The 23,630-nt window shown below is 39.7% G+C and overlaps 1 protein-coding gene across 2 annotated transcripts in view; it reads left to right on the top strand.

Moving 5' to 3' along the window:
• The first annotated feature begins 392 nt into the window (after positions 1–392).
• Positions 393–23,630, top strand: part of SFMBT1 (Scm like with four mbt domains 1) — a 38,449-nt gene continuing 15,211 nt past the window's right edge. For both annotated transcript variants that reach the window (XM_026857665.1, XM_026857664.1), the window contains exons 1-11: positions 393–565; positions 6,977–7,071; positions 11,799–12,039; positions 12,490–12,578; positions 13,492–13,738; positions 15,234–15,331; positions 16,276–16,377; positions 17,578–17,728; positions 19,436–19,518; positions 21,443–21,569; positions 22,265–22,378. In XM_026857665.1, coding sequence (XP_026713466.1) covers positions 538–565; positions 6,977–7,071; positions 11,799–12,039; positions 12,490–12,578; positions 13,492–13,738; positions 15,234–15,331; positions 16,276–16,377; positions 17,578–17,728; positions 19,436–19,518; positions 21,443–21,569; positions 22,265–22,378 — 1,375 coding nt within the window. In that variant the 5' untranslated portion in view covers positions 393–537. The remainder of the gene's footprint in view (positions 566–6,976; positions 7,072–11,798; positions 12,040–12,489; positions 12,579–13,491; positions 13,739–15,233; positions 15,332–16,275; positions 16,378–17,577; positions 17,729–19,435; positions 19,519–21,442; positions 21,570–22,264; positions 22,379–23,630) is intronic.

Here is a 23,630-nt window from a genome sequence, read left to right as displayed (position 1 = left end):
ACCTAGATGATTCTGTGATTCTGTGACTTGAGACATTTTCGTTGGTTCAGGTGACAAAGGAGCTGGGTTCTTGCTTTGTCTTATTCCTAAGGCATGACTTGGCTAGTTCCCTGTTTCTTTAGCCTTGTGTAGGGTTGAAGGAGTTTTTGAGAGGGGTGAGTTTGTTGGGGGGGCTGAAGAGATGTTGAGTCAGCTTTATAATTGACTGATTTAGGAAATACTTGTTTTCTAGAACCAGTTTGGTCTGCAGATGAGGGGTATGGAATACCTAAACATAAATGCAGTGAGATGCTCTTGTTTTCTTTAAGGTTTTTGGTTTGTTGCTGGAGTAATGTTTTTAATGTATCTCAAAAGTAGTTAAAAACTGACAGAGATTTTCTTATCAATTGTTCCTTTCAGGTTTTCTTCAGGATCCTTTTGAATGTTCTGGCTGCCCGTAGAATCAGAGGCAGGAGGCAACTCATGACCACCAAACTGTGACAACCTCGGATTCCCCTGCTTTTGGCTGCTCGAAATAACCACTGAGCTACTGTGGAGATGAATGGAGAACAGCAGTATGATGGAGGTAATAGTCCAGCTGAACTCCCTGGCTAATGAGTCTCAAAAGACTTGGCAAGTGAGATGGAACAAAGATGAGCACAGTGAATGTTTCATAGTGAATGTGTCTGATGATGTGTACTGTATACAGGGAGAAACTCAAATTTCAATGACTGTGGGTTAGATTCTGGCTATGGGGCTTATGTTTGTTATTTCTCTATTTCAAAAGCAGGGTGTATCATTGGCTTGAAGTAGAACAAAATCTGACTCAGTAATTGGGTTTTTAAGAAGCTGTGTCTTTCCTCTTCATGGTACTACTGTGAGATGGGCTTACCAAATTCTTGGTGGCTTTAACACTATTTTAAGGAATTTGTCAGAGTGGTTAATACTATCTTCTTCTGTCCTTGTGTTCTTGCTCTTAATATTTTGACAAGGTTGTGCTGCTGGTTTAAAAAATCAGGTAAGTGAAGTTGTTTGCTGTCATTTTAATCTGTCCTTGTTTTCTGATATGCCTTGGTGTGCCTGCTTTGATAGGCACGGGATATCAACTTCTAACTTGCTGCAGAGTGGTATGGTATGATAAATTAGCTCTGGTTTTGGTTCACCTTGAAACACCAGGCTGGGAAGAGTGTCAGCCTGGGATGGCTGGTGATACTAACAGCTTTCTGGAACAGTTCTGGGATTTTACACTCTTATGGGGGTAGAGAACATGCATTCTTCTGACTTGCTTGCCATGGTTTGTTCCTTTTTCTTGAGGAGGTCCCTACCTATAGTGTTGGTACAGTTAATATGAAGTAAATTTTAATTTGTAGTTACCAGTGTAAGCAATTGGATGAGGATTTTATTCGAGTATTACTTTCCTTTGGTACTTGTCCAAGAAGCCACTTTTCTCATAGGACAATTCACTATTGGTAGTTTTGTACCTTTGCTTTATGCAAGTCAGTGTTACTGAAGAAATGTTAAACATGATTTTAATCTACAGTGCTTTTAGCATAATGCTATCATCTGCTTTATGATGCTGAAATAAACTTTTTGATTATTAATTATAGCAAATCAGTCAAATTGTTGTCAATGATATATCCTCAAATAAGCAAGAAAAACCAGCATGTACAAGTACGCGGAATGTCTCCAAGCACATGCAAATACTGGTTTCCTCTGCTAGTGGAAACATCTAACTTCTGTCATATAGTTTAAGAAAGAGAAAAGGCTTTGAGCAGCTGAGAAGAGCAGTAAGAAGATGCATACATGGTCAGGGATGGGGTATTCATGGACTGATAGCACCTCTCTCTGTACTAAAACCTTTATTGACATTTTTCCATCTTTCTCAAAAAGTATCAGAGGTCACACAAAATCCTCTCTATAGAGGACTCTTTTGGAATAGCTAGGAAGGGATGATACTATATTGAAATTGCTCAGCAACTATTTTCCTGACCATCCCTTTTGTACCTGGTTTGACTACACATGGCTGTGAAAAGCAAGTAACTGAGGAGAGCTTTACTTGCTGAGCTTGAAGATAGTTTCCAACAAACGCTATCCATGTAAACATAAGCACATTGGTTTTGTTGTGCCCTCTGATGTTGTTTCCTGAAATGCTTAGAGTTAGACCAGTCCCAACCACTACTGGAACATTGCCTTCATATTCTTTGACTGGTGTTATTTTTTCCGCTTGATGGTTTTTAGCAGTTTTTGGAGATTCCCCTCTGTCTTTTTGGTTTTTACATACATCTTGTAGGCTCTCTGCTTACAAGAACCCAGACAGTGGTCAAAGTTGTTGGTTGTGATGCTCTCCTGCACTATGACAGAAAAAGTCAACTTTCATTCTTGTCACAGTCTTTCTCAGCTGCTGAAATTCCAATCTGTCTTTATTTATTCATGGCCTTGCAGCTGGTATAGATGGAAAAGATTAACTGTTATTAAAATCAGATTGAAATATATCTAAATTTCAGGGTGAGAAACCTTTAGGTTAGCCTTAATTGACGATCTTGCAGACTTCAATGTGATGTACTTAAATGTCCAATATGACAGTGTTCGACTAGATCACATTAAAGATGCATGAAAATTATTTGCAGTGAGAATTTAACTCTAATCCAAAGATCAGAACAGTCTGGTGTAGACTATTTCCATTTCAGTATTTTTAAGGGCTAACATCCTTAATATTTCAATACCTTCTTGTGTCCAAAGGGTACAATTCAGTATTCTTTCTCTTCCTCTATGTGTCAAAGGGTAGCAGGACATAATTCATGGTAAAATTCAGAAAGGAAGAGTTAGTTTTCACAATGCTACTAGTAGAAATAGTGATAAATGGGAAGCGATATACCTACCTAGGAAACTTCTAATATTCTTGGAGACAATTTTCTCACCTCCAGAGTGAATAATCATTCTCCACAGAACCTCTGTGGGATACTTCTCAGATTTTACTTGAGAAAAGGTTTGCTTGATTTGAAAGCTTTACTGACAAAAACTAGTTGTCTGGCAAGGCCACAGAGATGAGAATCACATCAGGTTTATTTCCCCGCCTTTGTCAAAGTTGTGCTTTGCCACTTACTGAGCTAATGTGTGCCTCAGACATCCTGTCTAACATAGAATAATATGTCTCCATGTAGTAGAAAGCTGCATTCGTTTAGGACTTGTAGCAATTAAGGATATGGGGAGAAAGAGAGAACATATATATATGTACACCCATGCAATATTAGATTAATAAATTGTGCTTTAGGATTAGATGAAGTAAATAAGGTTTTCCTTGTTGTCATCTGCCATAATAATTTGCATGTTTTCTCACAGTAGCAAGAATTTCTGGTATAAATATCTGAGGTTTTATTGAGTAGTTTGAACTCAGACTGATCAGGACATTTAATACAGACACATGGCCCCTCAGGAATGTACCTTCATTAAATTGATCCTCTGTATCCCAGGATCTGCTAACCTGCAAAGATGGTGCTGTGCAATAGGTCTTGCAAAAAATACCAGCAGACTAGATCAAAGGCTTGATTTAAACAGGGCCTGCTCTGCTGCAACTGTCCTGCCAATAAAACGAGAAAAGCAGTTGGATTCTGACTCTCAAAGATCCCAGTTAGCGTGAGCCTTACCAGAGAGATGGTCCTTTGCCACACGCTTGCAGTGTTTCTGCATTCAGATGTCAAAAAATAGATACTTGATTTCTGAGATTTTTCATGGTTTATGTAGTCCTACCACATGCCACAATTAAAAAACTAATTTACTGCTCTCACTGTAAAACCTCCTACAGCATTTTTGCTCGGAGCTTTATTCAATGAGCTTTTCATGTTCCGCACTGATTCAGTAAGTGCTGTGCTAAATAACCTGGAATGCTGTGGCAGGGCCGTGTATGAGAAGCAGCAGATAGATTTGTTAAATCCTATAGCTAAGCGCAGCCCTCAGCCGTCTCAGCCTCCTAAAGGAAAGAAAGCACCTGAACTGCAAGCTCAGAGGTTGGAGTGTGAGGCTAATCACCTAGTCTCATCTAATTGTAAAACCATAGTAAAGTGTAAACGCAAGCTGAGTTGAACTTCTATGAATGAATGAAACAGCAAAAGTTTTAGAGAGTCTTTATTTTAGAGAGTCTTATGGAGTCAGAGGGATTTTTTAAAAAAACTTTTTGAAAAAGCACCCTGAAATAAAGGAGAGAGAATATTAAATTTGCAGCAAGTGTTGGACAGGATTTTATGATTTTTTAATTATTTTTTTCCCCCCCCCCTATGAAAAATGAGTTGCAAGAGAGCTTCTGGGTGTGCTGGTGAGAATTGTGCACTGTACAGTACAAAGCAATTTGAGCCCTTCCCACCACAGCACAGACCTGGAAGGAAACAGCTCTTTTGAATATGAAAACATACAGGCTGCAGAGACCGTGAATGAGTGGAGTGACAAAGAACCTGTGGTAGCTCTGATCCAGATGGGAACTGGTTTTAACTGTAGTTAGAGGCAAAAGGGGTAGCTGGAGCAGCATGCAAACTGGCTTTCTCAGGAGCTCCTTGTAGCAATTAAGTGGCAACATAAGTTACTAATTGACCCTTTCAGTGTGTTAAGTGACCTGTGCCTCATTTAAGAAGCTTAACTGCCCCTTAGACAGTTATCTGATGATAACACGTTATTGAAGACTCAGTGCTGCAAGCAGCTTGGTAAAGAGCGCGGCTGGAAAGCCTCAAGATCCGTGTAGTATTCCCAGGTCGAGCTACTTGGCTTTCAAACTTGTTAAAAAGCGCGGAGCAGTCACGTTGCTTTATGTTTCTCTTCAAACAGGAATGCATTAAGACATTGCAAGCAGTGCTTTTTACATACAAAGTGCTTTTTGGAGTTGGATGAAAGTGGGATTGTTGCTACTGTTTAGCAGCTGGGTGCTTTTCGTTGGGAAAGGGTGAGCTGCCTTTCTCTAGGCGGGAGAAAAATCAAAGTTTGCTTTTGGTTTTGACTGATCATAGATGTTGTGTTCAACCTGATGTTTCTTCCCACTGGTTCTGCAGCTGTAGACTTAAGCATTTTTATGGTTATATTACAGTTAAATGCTGTTTTAATGAGTTAAGAAATCCTAATCTGTTTTAACAACATTTTGCAATGAAATTATATTTTTCTTAGAGCAGCTTGCAGCAAAGCTTTGATCAGCTCCACCCTAATTTGCAGACAGCTGTAGTCTGTGCCTTAACCTCTTTACTCCCTTAGAATTTTTAAAAATAGAATTACTTACTTCTCTCCTTCTTCAGGTCTATTTTTTCAGTAAGCTAAAAATTAGCCCCTAAAAGTGACAGTGATACTCAAGCTCTGAGGTTTATGAAAGGCTAGTATAACCAACTGTGGTTGTTCAAAAATAGCAAAATGAAATTGGGTTTGGGAGAGATAAGAGCAGCCTTTAAAACAGATACTGTCATCAGCAAACAAAAGCTAACTTGAATGTACGCTTTTAAATTTGGGGAAATGATAATTCCTAGAACTATGAAAAGTCAAAGATGAGTTTAGCAATCGGTTTGAAGATAAAAGGAACCTACTTTACACTCAAGACTTGTAGAGGTTTTAGGTGATTTAACATATCTCAGGCATTTGGGCAAATATTTGCCCCTTTCTATTGGAGGGCTAAGAACTGTTGTGGAGCACACTTAGCAGTTTGTCAGCATGTCCACAGGTCTGATAAGGGCATGTGAGTACTTCATTCATTTTTTTAGACATGTAATGTTTTCAATTTAAGCTACTACTCCTTGAAAGAACAGTTACCACCTGTCCTAAGACAGGCTGAGTCTGTAGATGTTGGTGTCCTGTAACCTTTGCTGAGTGCTTCCCGTGCTTGTGATACACAGAGATTTCTGTTTTCAAGTATAAACAAGGTATCAGGTTTCCTGGTACTGAGAGATGGACGTCTCTCCTGTTCATTCATAAAGACAACTATGGTGCAAATGGTAGAATCAGTCTAAAAATGAAAATAAAAAGCTTTACTTTCATGTCATGTCATTGCCATCCTATTTTGCTGGTGAACCTCAAGCTGTTAGTTTGTGTGTTGGGGTTAAAAATGCTGCTTACATGAGGTGGGACCCTCCCTGGGCATCCCAGCTTTTCCTGCAGGAAACGTGACTGCATACTGGACTTAAACAGGGGTCCTGAAATCCAACCTGTGTTGGTTGTGGCATCTTTTCAGCAAAGTAGGTTACACATTGGAGGGGAGCAAGGAAGTGAGCCAAGAACTGGAGATAGGGGCTGGGGGACAGGCTTGACAATAATAATAGAAAATCTGACTAATTTGTCGTGTGGCTTACTACAGCTGCTAGCTTCCGTAACAGCCTGAGTGAGTTTTGAACTGTAGTTTGAGTGGTTTTAGCACATTTTTACTTTAGATGTATCCAGAAATGAGATTTTCTTTGTCTAAATAAACTGTTACACCTTATAAGCTGTTTTTTTTTAAGTGACTAATTTGAGTATTCCTGATTTCAGTTGTCTTGAGCTGTTGGGTTTTTGGGGTTTTTTTAGAACTACCCTGAATCTTTATCTGTGCTTTTGGTGTTTTACGGCATCTAATACTGTATAACTTAAAAAAAGAAAAGAGTCATATTTCAGTATTTTTTTAATGTTTCTTTTCAGACCTCTTCCTGTTGGTATTGCTGTTTCCTGGATGGTTTGTAATTTAATTTAATATACTGACAGTCTCTTGTTTTATTTGTATTTGTTGTGATGCAAATACAGAACTATTCTGCCTATGTTCTCCTCCCAGGAGAACCAAAATCCTCAGAATCTAACTATATTTCAGATCAGATCCAACTTAAAATGCCCTTCACATGTGAAAAAACGCTAAATAGTGTGGTTTGTATGTTGAAATGTGTAACTGAAGTTCACTGTGCATTTGTGTACTCAGTCATTCAGAACTGAAGTGGGTTTTGCTGTGGTTCTTAGTAGCCTAAAACTTAAGCCAACAGGTTGCTAAATAGGTTTTTGGCTTCTCTTCCAGATGCTGGTTCCAGTGTGGAAGAAATGGAATTCAATTGGGATGAGTATCTAGAAGACACAGGAGCAACTGCAGCCCCCCATGGATCTTTTAAACATGTGAGTAAAGGAGTGTTTACTTACTATCTCCTACATTATTTTTTTGATACACTGAATGTTTAGGATCTCTTTGAATGAGCTGTTGTTCTCAAATCTAGAAGACTAACTAGAATAATGTTTATTAAAGAGACATAAGGAATTTCACCTTTTTATTACTGTCATCTTCCTCTCTGTATGTAGCACAGGGTAGTCCCATCCACAAGTGCTGTTCAGTCTGTATTCTTCTGGTGATTGCTGTTGGACAACTGCTATGGAGGAGCTAGCTTCAGAAAGTTGGTGGCATAGTTCTTGAACAGCAGAATTCAAATGTGTTCTCAAAGAAGGTATTAATGGTGGCTCTCAAGGAGGCCAAGAAGAAAGTAATAGCTCTGCCAAACACTTGACTGTAGTAGTTAGAAAACTGATTAGGATAATCGTCGATCATAGGCTTAATAGATAGAATGGAGTCCTGGTAAGCCCTTATCTTTGCCCTTGGATGTCTTTAATCAAATGTTGGTTGGTAAAATCCTGGAGCATACTGTACTGTTGGGTGAGATCTGAATGTGAAGTCTGCCGCCTTGTACTGGGTCATCAGTGAAGGTGAGCTCTGTAAAGCTGGTTTCCCAACCTCTTGGATCTCTTCCAACAACTGTAACACCTTCCAGACTGCCAGGCTGTATCCTTATCCAACTCTTTATCAAAGTTACTATTTAATAATCTTTCAAAGACTGGCAGTGGGTCTTTTACCATGGCAGTGAGGGTAATGACTTGTGTGTGGCACATCGCTTGGAAAGCACTCTGTAGTGCTTAGGCTTTTGGGTTCAATATCACCAGTACAGGAGACTTAAATCAGCAGGAAAACAAACGGCAGTCTGTGAAGGATCACAAAGCATTTTGAGTCCAAAGGCAACCTGCAGAAGTGCAAAACATTAAAGAAATCTATTAAAACATGGCATTGTGTTAGTAGTAAAGATGCACAGTAAATGTGGACTTTGCAGAGGTTCTTCCATACCCTGGGATGCGATTGTAAGCTTTTTGTTCAAAACAAACATTCACGTATCTAATTTCTGAAGGGGAGAGGCCTATGCTTGCTTTGTTTTTCCTCAGTGTACTAAGGCTCTAGCAAGATCTAGCTTACTTAGAGCAGTAGTGTCCACGCAGCCCACGCTGGGGAAGCAGTATGGAATCTGAGCAATGATGATTTGCAGCAGTTCGAGGAGTGGTCTGTCTGCTTCTCTGGTGTGGTTTACCTTATGTGATCTCTGTTAAAGCAGCTTGCTATCATAGCTCAGACATTATACAAACTAATTATAATGCCAGCTTTACAGTGGCAGCCAACTGAATTAACATTGCAGCTATATTTTGTTAATCGGCAGGGCACACTCTTTGAGTTACTTTGTTAGCACTGCACTGCACACTTTGCCAACTCAGCTGTCGGACAAGAGGTCTGATTGGTGTGGCCACGGTCAGTAAAAATACAGTTAGATTTAAAACAAATACCCACTGTTTGTATTGTTATTATTCCCTGTGTGTGTACAACAAGGCACAGTTTTGCTGGTGCGGGTAGCATTGTGGTGGAGAGTGCATTAGTGAGCAGGCAGGGGCAAAGCCAAGCCAGGTCACCCAGTCTTCTTCCCTGCACTGGATGCCCTCTGGTGTGCACTGAGGTGCGGGAGCTGTGCGGGGTGAGCCTGCCTGGCCCTGGCCCAGGGAGCTGGCCCCAGGGTGCCCAGTGAGTGTGGTAATAGGTGGCTGCATGGGCAGAAGGAGAGCCACGAGGTGTTTGCTAGCAGAGTTCCCTTAGAGTTTGTCCAGAGGACAATTTTGATGTTCTCTGTAATAAGCTTGGTATAAAATTTTGGAAAGTTAATGCTGACACCAAATTAACAAGCAGGGAGAGGAGTGTATCAACAGCAGCATCACATCACCTAGATCTGGCCATTAATAGAAATTCAGTAGTGCAGGGTCACATGCTCAGGATTTCCTGCTCCATTAGAAGGCAACTGTTTGGAAAAGGTAGAGGAGGTGAACCTCAGTGCCTCCCAGTGGATAGTGACAGCCTCTCTATGTGATAAAGCCCTAAAAAAATGTCAGTGTGATTCCAGAGTACATCAGGTGAGAGATTTTAAGTGGAGAGCATACAGGCACTGATGTGCTAGAGACTGGTGATCCCTCCGCCTGGAATCTGTGCAGTGCTAGTTGCCTGACTTGAAGAATGACATATTTTTACAACCTGCCATCAGGAGAGCTAAGAGGAAACTACTATTGTATTGTGGAAAAAGCTAATCTGAAGAATAATTTTGGCACAAGAGCAAATGGGCATGTATAAATAAATTAATTAATATAAATACATTTTAGATGGAAGCTTAAGGTTTTTGTATGATTCTTTTTAAATATTGGAGTAGTGAGACTGTGACCAGCCTCCCATTATGACTAGGGGATGAGAAATACCTAACCCGCATTGTAGGAGAGTACATGATCAGGTTAAGAAAATGTAATTTTGTGTCAGCAAAGAATTAGACTTGCTAATGGGAGAGAGAACTTTTTAATATTGGTGTGCTGCTATTAATTCTGAAAGTTTTGCTCTTACTATGAGCAAGATACTTTGGAAAATGTAAGCTACTTCCTCAAGTTAAGAATGTTTCATTTGTTTGCATTTTAAAAATTAAACAATATTTAGATCAAAGTGACTATTTTGCCTGTAGTCTAGCAGGAAAAAGAACTTACCAAAAACCTGGAGTTGCACTGGATGCCAGCATTGTCATCTTCCCTCTAAGTCTAAGTATGCTTTCTCTAGAATTGTTGAATGCTCCTTTATAATTCCTTTCTGCAACTTATATGTGTGTAAACATATATTAAAAAAAGTCAGTGTTCAGCATCATCTGAACACATATTTGCTGTGTGTTCTTGCATGCTTTTAATACTTTTTGTCCATTCTTTTCATTATCTACTTCTGAGCTGAATCAGAGCCCCAGGTCTGGCCTGTGACATGGCACGGAGTAGGGGGATAGTGCTCCGTGGGAAGGAGGGGTCAGAGGGCCCAAGCAGGGCTGTCACTGACCACTCGTGGTCACCGCAGCTTGCCAGATGTGCAGCAGGAAGCTGCTGCTCTCAGCCCCGCTGCTCCAAAGAAAATACGGAGCTTCCACAGCATCTCCTGCTAGCCAGTCTGCTCAGTGAGCCAGCCTAAAGAAACAAAACCACTTAGTGGTGTCGTCTTACCCAGCTGCCAGGAGAGGGTGCTAACTTCTTGGTCTCTGCTGTGTCCACCGAGGAACATAAATGCCAGCGTTAGGAAAATGCACCTGGCTTCAGGGAAAGCTCTGTCTGTTGCTGTTGGCTTCATTGAAAGCATCTCTCTGCTGTGAGGCTTTGCTATAAGTTTGGGTATAGAAAGATGCACAGATTTCCCGATTCCTCAGACTTTGTGTCGAGCTCATGGCTTTTCTCTCGGCCATCAGAATATGAAATATTTAGTGCTGTATCTTTAGCAAGACAACTACCTTTTTGAAGAGATGACCTCCGTAATACCACTTCAAAATGCCTGCAGGTATTGGGTCCTGCTGGTTTTGTTTTTAAGAAGGGGTTTCTCAGAGTGAAAAGGATTAACCTAGAGGATGTGAACAGTTAACAGAGGCATATGCTTTTTCTTCTGATGTGGTTCTGTTAGTTTTATTTTTAGCAAACCAGTATGTGCTAGCTGATGAGACTATAATAGCTATGGCAGTTACTGAACCGTCAGCGCAGAACTGGTAATAAATAACGCAGAAAATATCTACTGTGTCTGCATCATACTGAAAGCCTTTATTGCAGTTAATTCAAGAGGAAATGGAGTTTGGGACCACTTAAAGAAAACACCAGTTACATTCATCTGAGAACAAGGGATCGACATGTTAGATTTTTAATTAAGACTGAGGACATGGAATTAAGATCAGAAGCATACTAGAGTGAGAGCAGAACAGGGTCCTTCTGCTTTCTCAGGAGTGTTTGAGCTAGGAGAAGTTAGAGATATGAGAAACTTAATGTTTTGCCTTCTGTTTTTAAGTTCACATCTCAGTATCTGAATAGTGTGCAGTCAGATTCCTCACCTGCACACAACACACACAAATACACACAGAGCAGACACAGTGTGTTTGGTGACTTATTGTTGTCAAAATATGAGTTCACTGAAGAACACATACTGTTTATATTCCATGCAATTTATGTAACAATGCTACATACAGAATTATTCAGGTTCTTGGATAGAGACACAAAAAATCCTTATTCTGCAATTTGTGTGGATTTGTGACTTCTTAAATGAACATGGCCAAAGACATGGTGGTATCCTTATCTAAAGCATGTGTATGTACTTTAAACAGGCTCTTTGTCCAAAGAGGTTGAAAGACATAGTTTAACACAAAAAGTCAAAGTGTTGCTGAATTTGACCTTTAGTTTTGCCTACCTTGACAGTCCAGCTATGGAAAGCCTTTCAGTTTTGGGTGAGGTATTGTCTGAGTCAGGAAGATTCACTGCAAGGTATTGAGTTAAGGTTGAAAAGATACTCTCAAATGCAAAGGAGGTTTCATTAGTGAGGATTCTGTGTGCATTCCAGTTTGGGTCAAATACTGTGATGAAGTTGTTTCTCTGAAGAGACTGGATGGCATTTGGCTTGAGGTTTTCTTGCTAATGAACATTTCTGAATTGTTCCCCCTGTTGTTCCACAAAGTTTCTGGGATGTGCTCAAATATAATGATCTTCCTCCTCTTCAGGTGGATACAAGCTTGCAAAATGGCTTTGCCCCTGGTATGAAGCTAGAAGTTGCTGTCAAGTCTGACCAAAACACCTACTGGGTAGCCACCATCATTACTACCTGTGGGCAGCTGCTCCTCTTGCGCTACGATGGTTACGGGGAAGACCGCAAGGCTGACTTTTGGTGTGATATCATGACAGCCGATTTACACCCCATTGGCTGGTGTGAGCAGAACAAGAAGATTCTCAAAGTGCCTGAAGGTATTGCCTCTATGTGCAGAAGCAGGGAGTACATACAAAAGTGTGCTTTTGTCCTTTGTAAGCCTGGCAGGTAGTCTTCATAATTGCTGTTATGTGCAGAGGTGGTGTTGCTGTGATGACAAGCTGAGATTGTCTCCATGTTTTTCTGAAATCCCGTGACTTACAGTAGGAGACTGCTCTTTCACCAGAGAAAGAGTTAGCTTCATTTCAGAACTGGACTTATTTTTACAGAAGCTTGTGGTTATCTTAATCATCACCCACTAAATTCTACTGCTCTGTCATTTCCTTTAAAGATTTTGTTGTTGTTTTGTTTCTTCTTTTAAGATGTTACTGGTGAGTTTGTGGCAGATTGTTGTGAATTAGGCAGTGCAAGAGTGTGGTAGTGTCTTGTCTGAATAATTTTTAACTGGCAGGAATAATCACAGTCTTTCTTCTTGACTTTTCACTTAGGTATCAAGGACAAGATACCTGACCAGGAGGAATTCCTTCAGCGGGTGCTGAAAGGAGCATGCAGTGCTCCTGCTAATCTGCTGGAGGGGGTAAGTGCTGCAATGTGCTGCATCCTGTGTTTTGTCTTGATTTTCCCCTTCCTCATTAAAGGAACCGCTATTCAGATTGTTGGTTGAATTTCTTTAAGTGTAGGGAGCATTGTATTATGCTGCTGACCTTAAAGTTCCGAACTCTAGTGATTCCTATTTACAGTATTTAGTTTTGATAGTGTTGTCCTGAAGCATACCCATCACTGCAGGTTTGGGTTGTTCATTAATCCTATTAAAAGAAAGACAATTTTTAAACTCCCTTAGGTTTCCGTCTTCCTCCTATTCTGCTCCTCTTTCATACAGCTCTAAGGAAATAATCCTTTATTTATATATAGCTTTCATGTTGTCCCCTTTCTCAGTTGGCTCCTTTTGCTTTTTTTTTTAACACTAGTGGGCAGGTTACTGTTTTACTTAAATCTTGCATCTTCTTTGCTAGTGAAGAACCAAATTTTTGTCCCCTCCTCTGCACTTAAAACAATGTTTGCACCTCATATCAGTGTCTGGTTGTAAAGTACAGAACATTATTTTTTTAGAAAATGCTGTTGATGTCATCTTTACAACCAACATTTTTATCTTTGTATGCTTTCTGTCTAGTCATCTTTGTATGCTAGATGACTCAGTTTTTAGAAAGAGATTATTTATGTTTCCTTCAAACCTTGAATATGTAAGTGATGATGCTTCTGAAAAGGATGAGGACTTAAGTGAAATGTATGGCTGTATCTACAGGCAGTGCAGAAGCTCTGATGCAAACACCAGCAATTTTAACCACTGGTCATTTCTGTTGTCTTGTGTTAGTAAGGGGCCTCTATTTCTTCTGTATTCATACTTTATTTATGCAAAAAGAATGTGTATAAAGAAGCGGAAAGGATTTGTTTTGTTTTGTTGTACAGAATAATTTGTGTTCTTCTTGTAGCTTCACAGAGGGAAAAATCCATTGGATCTCATTGCACCAGGCTCCCGACTAGAACTGCAAAACATCCGGGATTCCCTGGAAGCCTGGATAGTCAACGTGGTAGAAAATGTTGGTGGGAGACTGAAATTGCGCTATGAAGGGCTGGAGGATTCTGACAAATTTGACCAATGGCTATTCTACTTGGACCCTTTCCTTCATCAAGTGGGGTGGGCAGCTCAACATGGATATAGCCTGCAACCACCTTTAGGTACTTCAAAACATGTATCTTTTATATGGTGATCAGAGGCTAGAGAATACTGCTGCTGCTTTTGTGCTCTAAATCTGCCTCTGGATGCATGTGATGTTCACATAAACAGTGTGTGATCTGACAGATATTGTGCCTAATAAAATGGAAGTGGAAACACTAGTAAAAGTCCTACAAGAATTTTTACCCACTCATTCAAAAGCTGCTAAATGGTTTTGCCTGTCAAAACTGTCTACCTGTTTGTGGAGAAGGAGGAACTGAGGAAGGGATTGCTTTCATGGTTATTTTTGGTAGGTTTGTATTCCTGGGGAGAGAAGAATCATTTGGTTTTGAAGTACTGCTCAACAGGAGCCTTTGCAGTTGTGACTCCAGGTTCATTGAGCTAATTAAGACACTCTAAAGAGGTATTACGTGGATATGAAAATGGCCTTAAGAATGGGTGCCCAGGGAACAAGTGCATGGAAGCAGAGGGAGAGGATGGGACAGGTAACCATGTTTTTCAGGCATGTGCACGTCAGGGTGGGTCATCAAAGAAGCAGGGCATAAAATGGCTGAAACACGAGTGGAGTGTTGATGAGCTAAGCAATGATGTATCATGTTTCCTGATGAGGGGAAGCCTTGGGATAAAACTGGAAAATGTTGAGCATTTACTCTAAAGGCTTTCTGCAAAGGCAGGTATACATCTAAGGTTCTGGCACACTCTGTGCTATGAGCTGGGGAAGTTCTGGTTGTTTAGAGCAGTTGGTTTTGTTGTGGTTTGGGGGTTTTTTAAATGTTCCCCCCTTACAGCAAGAAGAAATCATGCTGAAGAAACAAAACCAATTTCTGTTGAAATGACTGAGCTTACTGCCTTTTCTAGTGCTCCACCAGTCTCTGCAGATTGTGAACAGGGAGATGCCAAATTGCTGGTGGACACTAGATGTGTGAATCTCACAGTGTTATTTAAGTGAATAATGTCTTTTAAAAATATTAGTTAGCTACTGGATTTGTTTCCTTTTTATGTCTACCTAAGAGCTTTGATATACTCACAGGTACAATAGTTCCTCTTCTACAGAGAGGTGTGTGGTCTACAATTACAGATGCTAAAAGAGTAACTTACACAGCTGGGACAGACTTGTGGAACATTTCTTGAACTTTCTGCTTGATTAAGCCTAAAACAAGCAAGCATTATCCAGCTGGGGATTTGTTTTCTGGTCATACTTTTCTCCAGAAGTTTTCCTTAGTCTTGATGTGATCTCTGTTTTCTCAGAAAAACTAGACTGGGTAGCATATGGGTGATACAGTGTTGCTTGACTTCAGTCCCTTTTTATAACATATCAAAATGTCAAAGAAAACAGTAAGTTTTTAAGAAAGGAGGTATTTGCACAAATTCTGAACAAATACAAATTTAGCAGTTGGAGGAGCACAAATCAAACTTCTGGCTTCATTGCTATGTATTCTGAAGGAAAAGAAGGAGGAAGATGACTTCATTCCCTGTTTTCCTTTCTTTTTACTCAAGCCATTAGGTCCTTGAAGAGTGAAGCAGATTGGCAAGAGATCCTGAAACAGGTTAAAGAGGAGGAAGAGGAGTCATCAGTTCCTACAGATCTCTTTAAGGTGAAGACACAGTATGTGTAGTTTAATGCTGTGGATGATATAATGAAAATGCTGTATTCTCTCCCTCTAGTATAAAAAAGTAAGAATAATAAAAAATAATCATACTATTGTACAGTTCTTGTTAAGTTAGACAATGCACCCATCACAAGTATGTGAGCCATTAGTTGTCGTACTGGGAAAAATCCCTGGTTCTGATCCTTTATAATGGCATCTCCAGTTGTTCACCAGTTTGGTCTTGCAAATTGATTACTGTCCTTCTAGAGGAGTGCAGGGTGACTACAGTCTCTCTAATTGTGTGAGTACATTGAAAAGTTTAACATGTGTAACATCTAATCTCTAACCTGGTACAGCTACACGTGAGTGTAACTATAGTTACATACTGAGTGTTACCAAATGTTACTATTGAGTAATAATAATCTGGACAAGTAGGAATGTAAATTTAGTCCTTCAATTCTTAGTCCATTTTTCTCAGCTTTGTTTGGACCCATATAAGAAGAATAGAAGTGCTGTTGCTCTTGGATGTGTTGGGTCATATACAGAGCAGGGTATACATAATTCTGGAGCAGAAGCCCCGTTTTGCAGGTTTTTGTTAGGCTGAAAATGGAGACTTTCACAGTTCTCTTTTAGTGTGGCTCAAATGTTCGGGGGGGAAAAAAACATTTCTATTGATTTACCAGGCAACCCTGTATTGTGAAACATTGCTTCTGTGTGGAATGTCAGAGGAGGAAATCTTGGGGACTCAGTTTCCTAGAACTCATAGAAAATTGTCACTCTGAGAGCATAGTTGGCTTTTTCATTATAGAGAAGTTGCTGGTACTATGACATGTTGATTTTTTAGAATGAACTAAATAAATCTCAAGTTATCCTCTTCAGTTGAATTGTGTAAAGTGTGTCTTTTTATGATGGAGAAGGGTTGGTAATCACACTGATATATCATTTTTCAGGATAAACCTGTGATTGGAGTGCATTCATTCTCTGAAGGCATGAAGTTAGAAGCTGTGGACCCAATGGCTCCTTTTGTAATCTCTCCTGCTACAGTTCTCAAGGTACCAGGGTTCTTTAAGTTGTCCTGCTAAGATTCAGTTCTACTGCTACTTATGTTCTTAAATGCTCTGGAAATTCTCACTAAATGATCATTTGAAAACTACTTCAAGTTTTTAATATAAAGTATTTTGTATGTCTCCCTTAGAGGGCATGTTGCTGTGAAAAAGAATCTTAACAGCTGGTGGTGAAGCCATTGGATTTGAATGGAGGGGGAAAGTTCCGTAAAGATTCAAGCTCAAAAATCAAATGGCTAATATTGTAAAATGCAGATTTTTAAAATTACATGTTATCCCTCATAATCTGATCATCCAGTTGAAGATAGATTTTGGGGGTTTTGTTTTTGCAAAAGTTATGTCATTACTATATACAAGCTCTGATATTTAGGTGGCCTGATTTTCAAACAAGGGCCCACACATGGCTGTAAAAGTTGAAATGAAAACTTCCCAATGTAATCATGTTTTGAGCAACTTCTATCTTCCTGTCTTAGTGATCAGGTGAAAGGCTCTAAAGAGACCTGCCTTGAGGGAGTAAACCAAAATCTTGCTATACAACATGAAACCAGAGCATTGTTTTAAAATCTTTTTAAATGTATTTTCCAAAAACTGTTGCTTTTTCCTTAGAACAGATAATCTCTCAATATACCTTACATTTTGGTGGTTCCTCCCTTCTAAACTCTAACATACAGTTTATTCAAGTAAGATGCTCGCTTGTTACTAGAAGGTGCAACCAGTTCCAAGCAAAGCAAAATAATTTACTTCATATTTGCTTGTCTTGCTCTCCTTGTTACTTCAAGAGTATAGTGTTTTGTGACAGTCCATCCTGGGACACAGTTCAGTGTTGTTGAAATAACAAGTTTGTTATTACAGAATGGTAGTAAGACCACAAACTCTAATTTCTCTGCATTTTTCATAAGAAGATTTCATACAGCACCTGATCACCTTATTTTTTAAGTGCTCGTACATTACTTTTTATTAGTAGTATTATTTATTTTTGTTAAGTTTCCAGATAAAGCAGAGAAGTCTGCTGTGTTATGAATCCTATAGACTTTAATTATTTTTTTTAACCCTCACAGTATTTCACGGCAAAGGGTTTTCATTGTGCAGTGTTGCTGTTTAATAACATTATCAAAATGGGGGAGAGGGAGCAGTGGATCAGAATCTGCTACTTACAAGACCACATGGTTCTCTTTTGGCTAACTACAGGTATTCAATGAAAAGTACTTCATGATAGAAATTGATGACTTGAGACCAGACCGTACAACCAGCCAGTCTTACATCTGTCATGTCAACAGTGCTGGTATTTTCCCTGTGCAGTGGAGTCTGAAGAATGGTTTGCATCTCAGTCCCCCACCAGGTATGTTTGTGCAAGCTTGTCATGCTCGCTCCTCCTTGAAGGAAGTAGATTGCCAGTCCCCAGAGTGCTGTGTTTAGGACAGCACTTCTGCAAAAGAATTACATGTAGCAGCACAAGCAAAGAACAAGAAAGATCAAATTCTGTGAAACAGGAGCTTTGAGGTAGTTAAGCTGAAGTTCCCTGGGTACGTGTCTGGATTTGAGAAGATGACAGTGGCTGGGGATGCTGGTCATGCATAAAAACCTGAACACTTGGACAAATGGAGTATGTGTTTCAGGGCTGAAAGCAATGATGATTTCAGCATTAATTAACGTGATATCAGAAGCCTATAGACTTTGCATTGTATTTTAGCTTCTGGTAAAAATGGAACATTGTTATCCAACATTTTTAAATTTTTTTTTAATATCTTACCACTTAAAAGTTAATGAAGGTTTTTTTTCAAGGACCTATCAGGCAAGGTAGCAGATTGCTGAAATGTTGCTTCAGGACGTAAGGGAATAGGGGAGAGATCCTCAGCTACTGAAATATTTATTCATTTTCTCAAAATGGAAATGTCAATTGTATTGTAAAACCAGGGACTCAGTACTCTTATTCACAACCACTCTATTTGGAATGTTTTGGTTTAGCTGCTTATGACATCAGAGGAACAAAGTCCATAGGGTGTTTGTCTTGTACCTCAGCCAAGGAAAGGTAGAAAAGTGGCTTTTCTTGAGGCAGCATTACCTAGAATTTTGCATGTAAAAGATGAAATCTTACTTCCTAGGCATGTGACCGGAGCTGACAAAAAATAACTTCTCTTAGTTCCCCTGGAAATAGTGGGCATTCTGAATTGTGGGACGTCTCAAGAGCCCTACTGGTACTGATGAAACTGACAAAAATAAATAGGTACTTCTGAGGTTAAGCCCTTTCTGAGGGATAGTTGAATTTCATGGGTTTTAGGTTGTCATGTTAATACTAAATTACTATCGTGGTAGCACATTTCTGCACTTAGTTCCCTTCAGTTATTTGCTTTTTATTAGATCACAGGGAAGCAAAGTATTCCTCCAAGAAGAATTTAATTCATCTTTTTCTTGGAAAGATGCTCTGTCTCCTGATGGACACCATGTTAAGACTCTTCCCTTCAAACATGTATTGCAGATTTACAGCTGTTAGAAAACTTGATGAGCCTCTTAAGACCTCTAACTGCTCTCTTTAATGGCTTTGCATTTAACATGTTTTTGAGAGAGTAATATGTTGGTATTGTGCACATTTTGAGTGCTCTATTTAAAAAAAAAAAAAAAGGTTTCAGAGCTGACATGACATCAGTGAAGTAATCTTGCAGAAACTTTTCCCAAATTTCATCTGTACCCTGTGAAAACGGTGTAAACACTTCCCCATGTCTCAATTGCTGTCCTTGTCTGCTTAGCAGATGTACTTTATTTATGCTTCAGGTTACTCTCTGTGAAGTCACATGTAGTTTCATGCCATTTCAAGTCAAAAGTGGGAATCGAGGTGGAGCAGGGCCCAAAGTCCCTCTGCAATGAAAATAAATAGGACATCTCAAATACAGGAGAATCCTGTTGTGGGCTGACCTCACGTGGCTTGGTGAAGCCCTAGTCAGCTGGCAGACTGGAGTGACCCAAAAAGATTTCGGTGATCTGTACTTCATGTCAGTTTAAAATGAGTCTCATGCTGTTAAACTAACCCATTTGCTTTTTCTTCACCTAGGTTATCCTGGTCAGGACTTCGACTGGGCAGACTACCTCAAACAATGTGGTGCTGAGGCAGCTCCCCAGAGCTGCTTCCCTTCGGTATGGTTCTCTTGCAGAAAAATCTCTCTTCTGTTATATGAATGACATTCTTGGTTCCAGACTGAAGAACCTTTAGCATGTTTTTGACTTAAATTACTTTTCCAAGTACAATAGAATAGTTCATTTGGAAGGGACCTACAATGATCATCTGGTCTAGATGTCTCACCTCTTCAGGCTGACCAGGTTAAAGCATGTTGTTAAGGGCTTGTCCAAATGCCTCTTAAACACTGATGGGCCTGGGGCATTGACCACCTCTCTAGGAAGCCTGTTGCAGTGTTTGACCACCCTCTTGGTAAAGAAATGCTTTATAATGTCCAGTCTGAACCTCCCCTGGTGCAGCTTTGAACCATTCCCACGTGTCCTGTCTCTGGATACCAGGGAGAAGAGATCAGTCCCCTCCCTCTCCACTTCCCCTCCTCTGGAAGCGGTAAAGAGTGATGAGATCAGCCCTCAGCCTCCTTTTCTCCAAACTAGACCGACCCAGAGTCCTTAGACACTCCTCACAGGAGCCCCTTCCAGCCCCTTCACCAGCTCTGTTGCCCCCCTCTGGATGTATTTGAGTACTCTTAACACCTTACCTGTGATACGTGAGGAAACAGAACAGTTAATAGAGTACAAATGCATGTGAACTGAAGTAGGTGCATGCCAGTTTCCTAGATAAGGAAGTGGTGGATCATATGCTTCAATTGTGAGAAAGCAGGTCGAAAATAAATGATTGTTTTGTGAAATTGAGATGTGCAAGAGTCTGTGGTATAGTCATAAACCAGCATCAATCCTTGGCACTCCTGCAAGGAAACAGGGCATTCTAATAGACCTTATTTTCATTTACTTAGTGTACTCTTTCAATCTTCCTTCCTTTCAGCTTGAAAAATTCATTCAATTGTATTAATCAATACCAAGTCATCTTAAATTAGTAACAAAATAATCATTTTACATTAATCAGTCAGTGCCTGAAGTACTTGCTAGATTTTGGGCTTTTGTTGGTTCAGTGACAGTATTGCTGTCTCCCAAAGCACAATATGTTGTCAAGCAGAAAAGGGTACTATTAACACCTGCCTTCCAATTCCATTTACAATACTTGGGCTATTGCAGTGCTTAGAGGAAGAAATTAAAATTAATAATTACCATTTTTTCAAGAGGGTGTTGCTGGCTATAAATTCTTGTTGCCCTCGTTCTGTCTTGTAAGCTGTACATCTTAGAACAGGTCGTTGAATTTATTATCCTTTTTCTGAGAAGAGTTGATCACTGTAGGCTAGTTCCAGAATTTGTAATGTATTGATCCTGTAATTATGCTGTAGAGTGGCTCTGGGAGGGAGAGTCCTCTGTCTGGCTGTTACTTCTTATCTTTAATTCAGGAGCTTCAGAGCTGGATAAATATCCATGCTTATGTTTTAGGAATTTTTTTCTAAATGTGAACTAAATTGGTGAATGAAGTAAAATACAACTTATCCAAAAAGTGTAAAATGAAAAGAAAGCTTCCTTTGCTGTCTTCCAGAACTCATTTGGATGAGGCAGGAATTTTATTTGCATACGTAAAGTGGATTTCTACACTAGGATAATAGAATAGAGATCCTGGTCAGACTATTTGCCAGACTTACCACTTAGGCAGCAAGCAACAGAGAATTCCTGGTTGCTTAGAATGCACTCAATCCTTTTAGTGAGTCTCAGCATCCTTATTTTTGAGTACAAACATGTTCTTTTCTAGGTCTGTCTATAGAGCTTTTTAAAACTTTTCTTTGTCATTTGTAATATATCTTGTTTTCAATGTGCTAATTATCTGAAATCTTCTCTGATGGTGGGAGTATCTTTCTGTGTTACTCAAACACTGAGGCTTTTATGTTTTTATTGCTCCTGTTCATGGCTATTCATATCAGATACTGGATATACAGATGGTATTTACTGAAGTCTTCTGTCTTTTTCCTAGTTAACTTCTGATCATGGATTTAAAGAGAATATGAAACTTGAGGCTGTGAACCCAGTTGATCCTGAAGAAGTTTGCATTGCTACAGTCACAAAGTTGAAAGATTCCTACCTCTGGCTTCAGCTGGAGGGTAAGCCTGATGTGGGAGAGGAGGATAGCACTTGCATCGATTCTTCTGTAGTACCATCATCAAACCTGAGGATTATCTGGAGCAAACTCACTGCATGCAGAGTATGAACAGCAAGTCACCATTTCCTCAGTGAAGACACAGCAAAAACCCATTTGCATTGTCTGTGTCCCATTTAGTCTTGGGTGGCAGTGCTTATTTAAACCAGGCAGAAATGGCATTTGTGCACTGCAGTGTGTCAGTGCTAGGCTGTTGTACTCTGTGGTGATCAGTGTCTTGTAGAAAGCAAGGGCCTTGTAACAGTTTTACAAAGGGTAGTGACTTGCATTCTGAGCAAGCTTTGGCCAGACCTAGGAAGAAAACTTTGAGAGGTTCCTCATTAAGATAAAATAGGCCTATTTCAGCCATTCTCCATTATAATCCCATTCCTTGATTGGAAGTACATCAGCATGCACTTACTATGCACTGTGCATTTTTGCTAAACTGTGGATGGCAAATTCCCATTTTCAGACTTCAGAAGCAATCAAATGAGGTCAGGAAAGAATCTGGTCAATAAAAGGGGATGAATAAACAATTGATGTTGTGTTCCAGGTACACCATAAGTAAAAGTAGCTTCACTGGCAAACGTATAGCAAGCATTAACCAAATGAGTTTTTTTTATTTTTTTGTTTCAATTTTTGCTTCTCTAAACTGAACAGGCTCCATGAAGCCCGTCCCTGACTGTATAGTGAGCGTGGAATCAATGAATATATTTCCAGTGGGTTGGTGTGAAACGAATGGATATCAGCTCAGACCTCCTCGCAAAGCAATAGGTATCAGTTCTGTTCTATTTGCAGTGGTTAGATGGGTTGATAGAGATGGCAAGACCTTCAGGAGCAGGCTACTGCGGAATTATTGCTGGCATCACTGAATTTGAAAACGTTCACTATGTACAGAGAATCTGTGCCTTGTGCATAACTGTTAGGCCCAGTTGGAATCCATACAACAATTCCAAAACAGGCAGTGTTGGCTTGAGACCCTTGCACACTGTATGAGTGTGTGGAAATGATCAATTAGTCACAATAAAGAGGTCATTCTGTGTGTATGCACACACCCCTGTGCTTGTGCTTATGCTTTTGTCTAAGCTGTTCTTGCCATGTGTCTGACCCTGGTACTGATTTTACACTTGCACTTGTGCAAGTAAAATTAATGCCATAACAAAATGGTGTTGGGTGCATATACATTTTGGAGTTGAAATAAGGGGGACTAGCTTTCTAAATGGGCCAGATGGTAATGATCCCTTAATGACGAAATGTTGAAAAGTAAATCCTACTGTTTTAACTACATGAATAATTAGTATAAGATAGTGTCTTCTCTCAACTAGTGAGCTCTGTTTATTAAAGTTTAATGGGAGTGAGAGAAACTGAAGAACTTCCTGAATTTTTATTAAGATAGTAAAACTGTAAAATTGAAATGAGTTGTCATTTACTTCAGGTTAAAGTAAGAGAAACTAATCTTGAGACATTTCTGCACTGCCAGGGACAGAGGAGGAAGTGGACAGGGAGAACCTTATGAGAGAAAAGATGCTTTTAAAAAAAAAAATCCAGAAGTTTATTGGGAACAAAGCCTGAAATTGCTGAAGGGGCACATGTTGCATTACCTTGTTTGATATTATTACCTGACTGTGAAAGCCAGAATTAGCAAGTGGACCTTTCACCTAGTTGACTTTCTTAGTTACAGCAGTGTTTTCCTCCGTAGCAATTGGCTTAAGTCTTGTATGTTCCTAACCAGCTAATTTCATTCCATTTCAAAGTTAAACAGTGTTGAAGTTACTGCGCCAGTAAAGTGGCGAGTTAGGTCTATGAACCTAACCTTTGGTTAAGTTCCTGCACCTTTGGGTGCTGAAAAGGAAATCATATCATTCCTTTTTGGCTGGTATTACAGGTAGTTTAGGAGCTATGATGCAAAGAAAGATGCACAAAAGGTGAGATTTCCTAGAAGACTAGGGTTATACATGCCTGATTTAATGACTTTGTAGTGAAAGTTGAAGTAAACATTTTGGGTTACTTCAAATTACATGGGCCA

The sequence above is a fragment of the Athene cunicularia genome (assembly GCF_003259725.1).
Source record: "Athene cunicularia isolate RWA chromosome 12 unlocalized genomic scaffold, athCun1 chr12_part1, whole genome shotgun sequence".
NCBI lineage: Eukaryota > Metazoa > Chordata > Aves > Strigiformes > Strigidae > Athene > Athene cunicularia.
This window is presented reverse-complemented; position numbering and strand designations above follow the sequence as displayed.